We start from the raw sequence: 12,687 nt of genomic DNA on the forward strand, positions 1-12,687 counted from the left end.
AGAATTTTTTCTTATTTTTCATAGTACAGGGGGATAAATTGTATTTTTCTCATAATTTATGAGATGGGAAGTTTGACCAGTTGAAATCAAGCTCAATCTAATAAATTAAAGTCAAAATATTTTCACTAGGCGAATTACAATTTTTGGAACTAGAAAAAAAAATGATCATTTGCTACAGTTTTAATGGCTATAGACTAAAAATTATGGTAAATAATTTTTATTGACCACAGTTAAACAAAATCGATGCAAAAACATAGATTTTCCACAAAAAAAAAAGTTATTTGCCATGGCTAAGAGTTATGGAAAAAATATTTATCATGACTATAAATAGTTTAGCCACCCTCGTAGATCCACGGCCAATAATTGTTGTTGTAATCAATAATTATTTACTATGGCTATTTTGTATTTAACTATTGCAATTAACTATAGTTAAATGTTCCATATTTTATAGTATGAAAAAATATTTCAATTTTTATTTTGAACTATTTTTAATAGTATTCTGGTGAATTTCAAATTCATTGAATATACAGTCATTTGAAATTATTTCTCAAAATCGTATATCAAATCCAAATATACATGTTCATCCAAACAGAGCCTACAAAACAATTTAATTTAGTTAAAATTGAAGGTTTATTCAATGAATTTGTTAGACTTATTGAAACAGAATTGCAGAGCTGGCCCACTGGGCTTGAGTCTTGTGGACTCAAGTTTTTTCCCAGTACATATAAACCCAACAACTACGTTTTTTTTTTTTTTTTAAAAAAATCCAACCACCTTTTTTTCTTAAAAAAATCGACAATATATAATTATTACAACAATCATTACGCAATAAATTAATATTTTTAAATAAATCGATAAATGCCATGTAAACAAAAAAATTTAACATTTAATCATAATTAAAAATAAATAACCGCAGTAAATACTCATTGATCGAGCTAATGCAACAGTTGCTAGCCGTGATTTTTGTGAATGCGACTAAATTATTTAACATGGCTAAGAGCCATGACAAAAATACTTGCTATGCCAAACAACCATGACAAAAATAATTTTTATGATGGATAATTTATTTTTGCATCGACTTTGTTTAACCGTGACTAGTAATAATCATTTACTACGGTATAGTCCATAATTAATAAAATTGTAACCAATAGTAAATTTTCTTTCAATGATATTTATACTATTGTAAAAGAAAATCATTATGTCGTACTAGCTTTTAAATATTCAAATTTACCCTTTAATTTATTTTTTCTGTTCAATATTTTTTTTAAAATACTAATTTCGATATTTTTTAATAACTAAATAATTATTTTCTTTTCTATCACCCCACTACTTTATATTTTTTTCTCATAAACTTTCATATTTTCAAAAAAATTATAATTATAATTTATTTTTTCTATCTCAATTTACTCATATTTTTTAATCTGCCACAATTTTAATAATTTCTCTTCGTCTCATTCAACGATTTTTTTAAGACTTTGGATTTAATTATGTTGGTTTAATTAATGATTAATCGCAGTCAACACAGCCAAAAAGCAACCACTAATAAATGTTATCTCTCCTTAAAACTGCATCGTACACTTTTATACATCTTTTCTACTTTTTCATTTTTTGCATGTCTCAACCTTACCACTCCAACAAAATTTCATTAGCTTTTCTACCTCTAGGATCGAAAAAATAATTAAATTATTCGATACTCAATTAAGATCGATCGATAAAAATTCGTTTGAACTTGATTTGTTAAATTTAACAAATAAAATCTGAACAAAAATTTTATTCAGTAAACTTTTAAGCGCGGCTTGAGCTTAATTCGATTAGTGCAAAAATAGTAAAATATATTTAAAAATATCAAATTGTTCGAGCTCGACTCAAATGTGATCGAATTAAACTCGTTTGAGCTCGATTAGAATAATAATCAAATTAAATTCAAACGTAATTTTTAAATCTCGATAATAGTTCAAATAAATTTAAAAAATAATGTGTTGGATTCGCTTCGAATCTTTTATAACCTTATCTACCTCTTTTCTTTACTTCCTTTTTCGCAAACAAATCTATTAATTTGGCAGCTTACATGGTGGAAACCAACTAAGATTGTTATTACTTTTGTATCGTCCGAGAATTACGTGGGGATTGACAGTCACAACAGCTCAATCATAACCTGGGATTTTTACATTTTTGTAAAGTTATAACAACTTAGGTCTTATATTTCTTTAAATTTTGACAAATTTTCAGTTCAACATCTCTATTTAGGTTATCATGCCTGTATGTATTTGGTTTTCCTTTTCTGGTAATGATGTGAGCACAAGGAAAAGTCTTGAGTAATAATATCCTATGTGAAATTACACTTTTAGTTTCATTAGTTGAAATTCAATAATTTTTAATTTTCTATTTTATGAAATTTTTAAAATAATTTTAAAAAAAAATCAACCAATTTAATTAGTCATATACTTAATTTTTAAAATTGAAAAAACTCAAACACGTTTAATCTCATAAATCTCATAAATAAGAAGATTAAATATTTTTCAATTTTTCAATTTTAGAATTATTTTAAAAATCACATAAGCCAGACAGCTAGGGAACAAACTAGTTCGGCCATGGATATTGTAACACCAACTGACAATTAATAACCAAGAACAGCCCATTCTCGTCAACATGCCAGAGACACGCACCGTCCACACACCTGCGCTGGTCTCTGTCCCAGTCCAATACATCGAAACGTCCATGTAAATTTCCCAACGTGATGTCGCACGACGCGACGGTCCTTTCCTTGACAAGCACCGGACATACAAATGCTTGCTTGGTAGAGGGGTTTAACGCTTTGGTTCCAATGTCGTCACCGTTGGTCTCACAATGTGTCGTTAACGTCTGATCTTTGGAGTCGTTGACGATGAGAATGGTCCAATCAAACAAGGTGATGGAAAAAGCAAGAGGGATTAATGCATTTAGCAGCAAGACAAGTCGCAGCATGTTTTTGGAAGGGAAGAGATGAGTCATGTTTTATTGTAGTATTAGGGTATTTAATTTTTCAAGAATATTATTTGGCCCTTTTTATAATGCCAAAAGCGTGGCACGTTTCTTATGGAGAAGTTTCCATTTTCGATTCTATGGGAATTATTTAATTTCCTTTTTCAATTTTTTTGAGTTTTTTAGGAAACTTTTATTTCTTTTAGCAAAACTTTTACAAATATAGGCATAAATATTTTATTTATATCTCCAAATATATAATTATATAAAAATAAATTATTTTGATTGGTATAAATAATAGAAAATTAATGTAGATATGGGTGTATTAAAAAGAGAAGGGTAATATTTCAAAATTCTACTTTTATGACATTTATCTGTGATTCTTTAATTACACAACTTTTTTGTTTTCTGTAAAATACTTTTAATATTTATTCATCCCCAAATTCAATTAAAAGAAAAAAAAACCCTAAAGATGATTTTGGGGCTGCCCTTTACTTTGAGTCCTTTCCAAAGTCCATATTCTCTTTTCACTTCATAGCACACCACACCACAAATATAGATAAATAAGTAATTATTTCTTAAATTATAAATCACTATATTTTAAAAATTATAATAAATTAATATTATCAATAAAATAAATATAAAAATATAAGTTTTATCATAATTAATCAACATTTGTTATCTATAATATATATATATATTAATCTCACTTACAAAAGCAATAATTAAACATAATTAATTAATATTTGATATAATATTTTACCTTTAATCATAGTGAAAAGCTATATTTTTTTAACCACGTCAAACAACATTTTACATGGTACAAACAAACTATTGTCGCCAAGGATCTTGAAATCATCAATGGACCATTAATAATAAAAATAGTCTATTTTAATTAGGAATAATTACATTTACACCCCTTATTTATTGTCTTTTTATACAAATTATTCTTATCTTTTGAAAAATTACAGAAACACCCCCATCAGCCTTTAAAATCTAAAAAATATCTTGTTGACTAGATCAACCTTTAAAATAATTTTTCAAAAATAAAAATACTTTTATGGTAACTAAATATTAATTACCAAAAGATAGGAGAAGTCAAAGCAATACTTGAATGGATTATATGATCTCGTATATTTTTTATTATTTATATTATCTTTTAATTTAAATATAAATTTGTTTATTAACTATTTTTTTATTGAATCTCTATATAAAATTGCACCTTTTAAGAATTAAAATATTAAATTATTCAATTAATATATAAATAGAATTAGTTAATAGATTATAAGTTTAAATTAAAAAATTATCACACTTGTATAAATTATTTAAAATTGTTAGAATTAAAAGATTAGCTATCCTCTATTTTTATTTATAACTATGTTTTACTAAAATAATAATTAAAACTAATTTATGTATTTTATGTAAATCTAATTAGAATTAATAAAATAAGTTAATTCATTTATTAATAATAAAACGGGGGTTAGAATGGGCATGGCAGTGTAGTTGGGGAAGAAGGGATAATTTTTCTAAAATAAATAATTTAATAATTTAAAATATCTTTTAAATAAATATATTATTTATTTTATTAATTATTACATGATTTTTAATTCTAATTTTGGTAAAATTTAGTTATAAATAAAAATAGAGGATAAATAATCTTTTATTTTTAATAATTTTATTAAGAGACAATTTATATATTAATTAAATAATTTAATATTTTAATTTTGAAAAAGTACAATTTTACATATAGATTTAATAAAAAAAAAGTTAATATAATAATTTATATTTAAATTAAAAATTAGTATAAATAATAAGAAAAATATATACGGTCATATTACTCATCTTTTAAAAAATTACTTTGACACCCTTTCTATATTTCGATAATTACAAGAACACGTCCCAGCTGTGAAAGACGTCGAAACCTCGGCGCGATTTCCCCAACGTCATGTGCCGATTGTCCTTTCCCGAACAAGCACATCACATAGATACGCTTGCTTGTCGGAACCTCTTACCGTTCTTCTTCCAATGTCAGCACCATTCGTCTCGCAGTGGGTAGTTAGCGTTTGATCTTTTTAGCCGTTGCAAGAAATATATATATATTTTTTTTATTTCATACGTTGATTTTTTTTATTTATTTAGTCTTATTTATTATAATTTTATCCCATTATATATCATAAATATTAATTCTTATGTATATTTTCATCCAATAACTAAAGAAAAATAGATGAAAAATACTAATAGCCCCGTTAATTATTGGACGAAAAATGTAGATGAGAATTAAAATTAATTTTTTTTAACTTATGTAATGCAACGTAAAAAACACAGCAAATAGGACTAATAATTTGATTCGATCAGTAATTTCAATATTTTTTAATAATCTTATGTTTTTTCTTAACAGCCCACTACACATTTATTACAATTATAATTATAATTTTAATATTTTACATAAGTGATTATCGTACTCAGGAAATAAAAATGAAGAAATGAATTGGTACATCAATAGGCAAATTACAAGTTCTGAAACATAAATCACCTATTATTGTGTACAGATGGATGGATTTCAAATCTATAATAACGGATTTATTTATATTTTTCTGCAGCATATAATTTGAAATTATTTTACTTTAATTTTTAGTGTTATTGTGATAATTTTATTTAACATGCAGTGGTCTGAAATATTAATGGTTGTAGCTAAAAATCATGATAAATAATTATTATTAATCGTAAAATTAATACAAAAAAAAAACTAGATTTTGCTCAATATAAAAATTATTTGCTACAACTAAGAGTAATGGTAAAAATATTTGTTATGATTTTTAGTCATGGCAAATGTTTTAGTTACTCTTGCAAAAATCACAATTAATAATTGATGCGTAATTATGATTAATGACTATTTATTACTACTGATTATTATTAATTATGATAATTAATCGTAGTTAAATATTATATTTGTTGCATTGAGGCTGTAATTTGCAAAAGTATTAGCTAAAATATTAAAAATAGAACCTTCAAATTGGTGTGGGGCAAGCCCACATTTTGAGTATGGATTTGCAAGAAAACACAAAGCCCAAAAAGAACACTCACATGGGTAAATAATAAATCAATTTTAAATAAATAATGGTGATTGCAATTAATTTAAATAGTAAAGTTTAGGCCTGATTGTAATAATAATCTAGTGGTAACTACAATCATATTATAAATTTTAATTAATAATAGTAATATAATATATTATTAATATTAAATATTTATGACTAACCAACCACTATCAATAGGTCTAAAATAATGGACAAATAATTATTATTAAAATAGATCAACAATACTGTACCAAAAAAAAAAAAAAAATCATGGTTCTGATGGAATCCATGCTCATAACATCATGTTTATTGAATTTTAACTTTACTAATTAAATTAAAGAGGGGTTTGCAAAAACTCAATTAAGTGCTTTATAAATTATAATTTAAATTAAGCTAAATGGATTTGTTCGGAAATATGACTTCTTTTCTTAAAATTAAGTTAGAACAAGATAAAAAATTATAAGTTTGTGAGAAAGTGTTTATTGCAATTTAAAACATTCTTGTAAATAAATTATCGTGTCTATGGATAGCGGAATCAGTGGACTATTCATGATTTCATAATCGAATCAATTTCATATCAGTTTCAAATTAAATTAGAGGAATGTTATGGTAAAATTTCATTGAAAAGATGTGGTAGAAAGCAGTGTGTGACTTGATGGACACTGTTCGTTGTGGATTTTTACATCCACCATTTTCAATTTATTTAGGCATGAAGGTGCTTTCGGCTCGATATTCTTTGTTCTATTACACTTGAACTCTTCGTTCTTTGTTGGGTTGTTTTCAATGTATCTTGTTCAATATGTTGTTGCTTAAGAAATTGGACTAATCAGAGTGGATTGTAGGGGAAGAGCAGAGCCTCATCTTGCAGTAGGAAAGTGTTGGTTCTTGGGATGGGTTCAAAGTTGAAGGGAGGAGGGAGTAAATGTCAACGTTCTTTCTTTTCTTTTTTAATAAACACTTACACAAAACTTTTTTCTACTTATCATTATTATTTTTAAACAATTCCAAATTTTATGTTTTAATTACTTACCTATTTTTTTTTTTAAACATAATTTTTGCAAACACCCTCTAAGCCTCATTAGTTATATATAAAGTAGGGTAAATTAGAACGAGTTCTCTTGAAATTTGATAATATTATTAATACCTCATTGTTGTTTGAAAAATTACTAATATCCCCTGATATTTGATGAAATTATGTAATTAATACCTCAATTTTGTCGTTACTGTACTTTTTAAATATATGTATATATAAATTATTAAAAAGATCGAGTAAGGTAATTGGAATATTTTTTAAAAAATATCAAAAATTATCTACTTAATTCATAAAAAAATTTCAAAAAAATTTAACATTATTATTTATATTATAATTTATAGTTTTTAATGATATTTTGGTTGATTTATCATAAAAAAATCTAACGAACATTAATAACTTTAATTAGTTATTAGATGATGATTAAAATTAAAAATATTAATATTTTTAAAATAATAAAAAAATATTTATAATTATATTTTCAGGTCTCCATTTTATTTTATTTCTTTTTGGGTGAAGACCTCGGAAAAGAAAGAAAAGATCTTAGTACATTGCCGAAGTAGTCATCCTAGTAGTAGCAAATCAGAAGTTGTCCGAAAGAGCCAGATAAAACTTGTTGTCGCTCTCACACCTCCGTCAGCATTTATCTCAGCACCGATACTCTTCACATCTTACTTTACCAATCCCATTTCATCTGTCGCTCGAAAGGGACAAACCAAAAAAAACCCCAAGAACAATACACCAACTGTTCGATGAAAATCCCAGAACAAACCATGCAGTACAAGAACCTTGGAAGATCTGGTCTCAAGGTCTCCCAGCTCTCCTATGGTGCCTGGGTCACTTTCGGCAACCAGCTCGATGTCAAGGAGGCGAAATCTATCCTCCAGTGCTGCCGTGACCACGGTGTGAACTTCTTCGACAATGCCGAGGTCTACGCCAACGGCCGTGCTGAGGAGATCATGGGCCAGGCTATCAAGGAGCTAGGGTGGAAGCGATCTGACATTGTTGTATCCACCAAGATCTTCTGGGGTGGGCCTGGCCCGAACGACAAGGGTCTGTCAAGAAAGCACATAATAGAAGGGACTAAGAATTCTTTGAAGAGGTTGGACATGGATTATGTTGATGTGATTTATTGCCACCGGCCCGATATCGGGACGCCGATCGAGGAGACTGTGAGGGCTATGAACCATGTCATTGATAAGGGATGGGCTTATTATTGGGGGACTAGTGAGTGGTCTGCTCAGCAGATTACTGAGGCTTGGGGTGTGGCTGAGAGGCTGGATCTCGTGGGGCCCATTGTTGAGCAGCCTGAGTATAATCTGTTCTCCAGGCATAAGGTAAAGTATAAATAAATATTGACAGTGGATTGATGGCATTAATTTTGCTGTTTAGTGTTTGTTTATGATTTTTTTCTGGACTTGCTTTTTTAGATCAATTGAGTGAGATGTTTGAGTTTTGCTCTTCTAGTTTAAGTGTTTCCCTTATGTGAGGATTTTGTTATGGACATTTCGCGATTAGCAGTTTCAGGAATATTTTTTGTGGGTTTGTTGGTAGGGGTTGTTTGAGGAGCTTTGATCTTTCAAATACTGCTTCTTGAAATGTTTTTGAGTTTTTCATTGAAATTTACTGTTACACCGAAGATCTGCTGTAGTTATATGCGTGCTGTGACTTCGGAAGAATTTTGTTGATGTAGATGGAGATGGGGATGGCGGGGTTAAAGGGAAAGGCTGATCATCCTACTTTTTCTTTTTGGCTTTTCATTTAAGTTTTTGAAGATATGTTCTGATGGCATGGAGTTTCCAGTTTTGCTATAATTTTATCTTTTGCTTTGTGTTCTTGGTCAACCTAATTGGTTAAAGATCTGCAAACTTTGGACATTTTCTATTTGCTTAATATCCCCTGTAATATGTCAAAAGTTGCAGATTTGATTTGCTTGCATTTATTGCTATTGTCTCCTATGATATGTAAAATTTATCTGCATTGAGCTATTGCAGGTTGAGTCTGAGTATCTTCCTTTGTACACTAACTATGGTATCGGCCTCACCACATGGAGTCCACTTGCATCTGGAGTTCTGACCGGAAAGTATAACTCGGGAAATATTCCATCTGATAGTAGGTTTGCCTTGGAAAATTATAAGGTAAGGATAGAAATGGAGGTTAAAGTTTTTCATGATACTACTGATTGTTGTAAGATTTTGCAGTTTCCACTTCCATGAATGCCATGTTGATATGCTTGTTGCCCCGATCAAGCATAAGATAATCGCTAATGTATGAAAGTGTCACATGAGAGTTGACATTTATGTTTGAGAGGTGAACCGTGGAGATGTTAGACAGTCGTGGCTCGTTTTATGTTGGAATTGCCATTCTGCTTGTCCACTGACCTTAAATTTTTGCGAAGCATAATTAAGTTGATGTTGTTGGACAGACAATCGTATGAAAGAGTTGTGGTTGATCAGAACTTGAGACTTTTCTACATTTGGAACAACTTTCATTAGTAAACGATGTTGTTCATTAATCTTTCCCGTTGTTATAAGAAAAGTCAGTAATCGTTCTTCTCAAAACTGATACTCCGCCAATTCCATTTTTGATGGGTGTAGTTTGACTCCTCCAGGCGTATTTGATTATAATTAAAATAAGTTATTTTTCTTGTATCGGGGGAAAAGTAGTGGTCAAAAGTATGTTCTCAAACTGTTGCTTTAATGATAGTCTGTAAAATGGCTAATTTATTCTAAAACATGTAACACAATTTTACAAGAGGAGCTTAGGGACATCATGGTACTTGAGTTACATTTCCTCGTTACCCTTTGACACATTATTTGATTTCATATTTCAAGAGAAATTTTTCTAGCAGATGTGTACTCAGTATCGAGTTATACAATAATCTATATTATGCTTACCAGTACTTAACATTGTCTTTTGCAAGTGCGTTACTGCCATGTTAAATTCTGCCTTTTCCTTTTTCCTCAGTTTTCGTCTCAACCTTATCTGTGGATCACTTTATGCAGAATCTTGCAAGTAGATCCTTGGTAGATGATGTGCTGAAGAAAGTGAATGGATTGAAACCAATTGCAGATGAGCTGGGGGTGCCTTTGTCTCAGCTTGCAATTGCTTGGTGTGCATCAAATCCTAATGTTTCATCTGTTATCACCGGTGCCACCAAAGAGGCCCAGGTCAGCATAATGCTTCCTTGCCTTCCTTGTGTTGTTCTGTCAGTTTTGCTTAATTTCCGTTATCCCTGCATTTCCGTAAAATTGCAATTTACATTTGAATGCCGGTGAGTCGATGCCGTTTCTCGAAGTTTGCGAGTCTCGAGGGCTGAAAAGTGCCTTTTTTTGTCATAGTGCAGTTCCCATACCTGCACTTAAGCTTACAGAAGTCGAATATTCTGGTTTTCCTCTTAACGGTTCTTTTATGGCCTTCTTTGTGTCAAGTCCTTTGTGCTTGCCAGCAACTTTATTCTGGCTCTGTCTGTTTGCTCTGAATTGGTACTTTACAATTGAGAAGGACCAATCCTTTGTTAAGCTTCAGTCATTTTTCTTGCCACTTGCCAATATCATAAACCTTTGGATTACTTTCCTATAGTATAATGAGTAACATAATAAGAGTCTGAGCTCTCATTAAGTTGTCAGCGACCAGTAGATACTTGTTTTCTATCCTACTGATACTGAGATGTATTAGTTGGATAATGTGAAGATCAACATTCAGTGCAATAATAGATTACACTGATGTGATGATTAACATTGATATTGAGCCAGATTTGATATTGGGATTGTAATAACAAGACTAAGCGATTAAGTTAAGCATATATATATAAGCTTTAAACTATAAGACTTGGTTTTGTTGTATTTTTGCCACACAAATAACGCTATATGTTGCATATCATAATTAGTGGAGAAAGAAGGAAACAGCTAAAGATGCTTCTCTACCTTGTCGAATATGAGGAAACATGGCACTTTACGTGTTCTTCCCTCTTGTTTAACAGTTCAAGTCAAACTTTTTATTGGCTATTTTGATATTTATTTTTCTCAAACTCTCCCCCCCCCCTCCCCCCTTCATGTTTAGGGGTTGGGTGTGCGATTAGATTATAAATATTTAACACCTATTACTGATACGTTTTTGCTATACAAAAGAGAATGGATATTGCTATACAAAGGGAATGGATATTTTTACTCAGTAAATAGTACTCAATGCATACATACATACACTTGCTGTGTGGATCTGTTATGGTTGCATATAATTCCTTGTTTTCCTCTTTGTATGATCGTACTTACCATGGCGTGTGCAAACATCTTTTTAGTTGTAGGGTCCAGGAAAGAATGGGAAGGGGATTTCACTTTTTCTCAGGCCAGGGATAGGCAGTATTCATGCCTCATTGGTCCTAGTTACACATCTATAAGCGCCATGGATATAAGGCAATGCTGTCTTTTGTGTTTTTAGGACTGTTATTCAGTGCAAGAGACTTAATTTACGACCCTGCATCTACTTATATGTTGTAGTGGAGTTACCTGCATTGATCAGATATCATTACTAGTTTTTGTATTTTGACCAACCTGCCCACAGAGTTCCATGGCCGCTCGTTTCATCTGTTCTTCTTAGAACAATTGCTTCAACGTAATCCTTACTTTTTCATTGATGCAGATTCAAGAGAACATGAAGGCCATCAATGTTATTCCTTTGCTAACACCTGCAGTGATGGAGAAGATCGAGGCTGTTGTTCAAAGCAAACCTAAGCGCCCAGATTCATATCGGTAGACACAATGATTCTCATCTATCTTTTATAGGTGTCTCTCCATGGTTGGCGGCTTCTGAGTCCTGTCTTTCCCGTGTGCAAAAACTACATATTTCGCCTGTCATTTCATCGATAGAACTGGTGTTTGCTATTTGGAGTTCTTTTATGAGCATGATCGTGGAGTTCTCTCATAGCCATTGCGTATTTTCTGTGACTGGTGATGTATTTTTAAACGGATTTGTTACTTAAAACATTTTTAAATGACATTGCGATTATATTGTCTGTCTTTCCAATATGCTTATTTTTTCAATTCTGGGATCACTTCTTGCTACAGATTGCAGTTGGCTGAGAATATTAAGGTAGTTTATGCTTGTGCAAAAATAAATAAATTAATCAATGGGAAGGAACTATATAGGCTTTGTCTTTATTTATTAATATTTTCTTATATATATAGACACCTTGTTTTTATAAACCAACGTTAATCAATTTTAATTGTATGGACTTATTAAAAAAAAAAAAGAAAAAATTTGAGTTTGAATGTAATGTATGATGTGGTCATAAATCGAATCTTATTGGAAAAAAAAAACTTAGCAATATATTCCAAATTTTTAAGGAAGATGGCAACTTAATTAAGGTCTTCAAATCATTTTTCACAAACATCTTATGTTATTAATAATAATTCGATCTTTGCTCTTAGTTTTGCTACTGATATCACAAATTTACTATACATTAAAATCGAGAAATAGATCAAATTATTTGATACTCGTTTTATAATTATAAAAATCTATTAGAGCTCAAGTCGAAATATATATATATATATATAACTTTTTTTTTTCTTTCAACAAAATTCGAAGTTCCAATCTAGCCGAATTCAATTAATAAAAATTTAGTAA

General features: G+C 30.0%; 2 protein-coding genes across 2 annotated transcripts; one reads left to right on the forward strand and one right to left on the reverse strand.

Moving 5' to 3' along the window:
- LOC105172042 lies at window positions 2,581-2,991 on the reverse strand. Its single transcript, XM_011093381.1, has one exon. The coding sequence runs from the start codon at window positions 2,989-2,991 to the stop codon at window positions 2,581-2,583; it is 411 nt and encodes a 136-aa protein (XP_011091683.1).
- On the forward strand, window positions 7,590-12,087 carry LOC105171846 (probable voltage-gated potassium channel subunit beta). The gene is made up of 4 exons (XM_011093090.2): window positions 7,590-8,402; window positions 9,060-9,203; window positions 10,071-10,235; window positions 11,704-12,087. The coding sequence occupies exons 1-4, from the start codon at window positions 7,818-7,820 to the stop codon at window positions 11,815-11,817; spliced, it is 1,008 nt and encodes a 335-aa protein (XP_011091392.1). The 5' UTR covers window positions 7,590-7,817; the 3' UTR covers window positions 11,818-12,087.

The sequence above is a fragment of the Sesamum indicum genome, linkage group LG10, assembly GCF_000512975.1.
Source record: "Sesamum indicum cultivar Zhongzhi No. 13 linkage group LG10, S_indicum_v1.0, whole genome shotgun sequence".
Lineage (NCBI taxonomy): Eukaryota > Viridiplantae > Streptophyta > Magnoliopsida > Lamiales > Pedaliaceae > Sesamum > Sesamum indicum.

Coding starts and splice junctions, on each gene's coding strand:
- LOC105171846 (XM_011093090.2), top strand. CDS start 7,818: ATGAAAATCCCAGAACAAACCATGCAGTACAAGAACCTTGGAAGATCT. Junction 8,403..9,059: donor ATCTGTTCTCCAGGCATAAG/GTAAAGTATAAA, acceptor GAGCTATTGCAG/GTTGAGTCTGAGTATCTTCC. Junction 9,204..10,070: donor TTGCCTTGGAAAATTATAAG/GTAAGGATAGAA, acceptor CACTTTATGCAG/AATCTTGCAAGTAGATCCTT.
- LOC105172042 (XM_011093381.1), bottom strand. CDS start 2,991: ATGACTCATCTCTTCCCTTCCAAAAACATGCTGCGACTTGTCTTGCTG.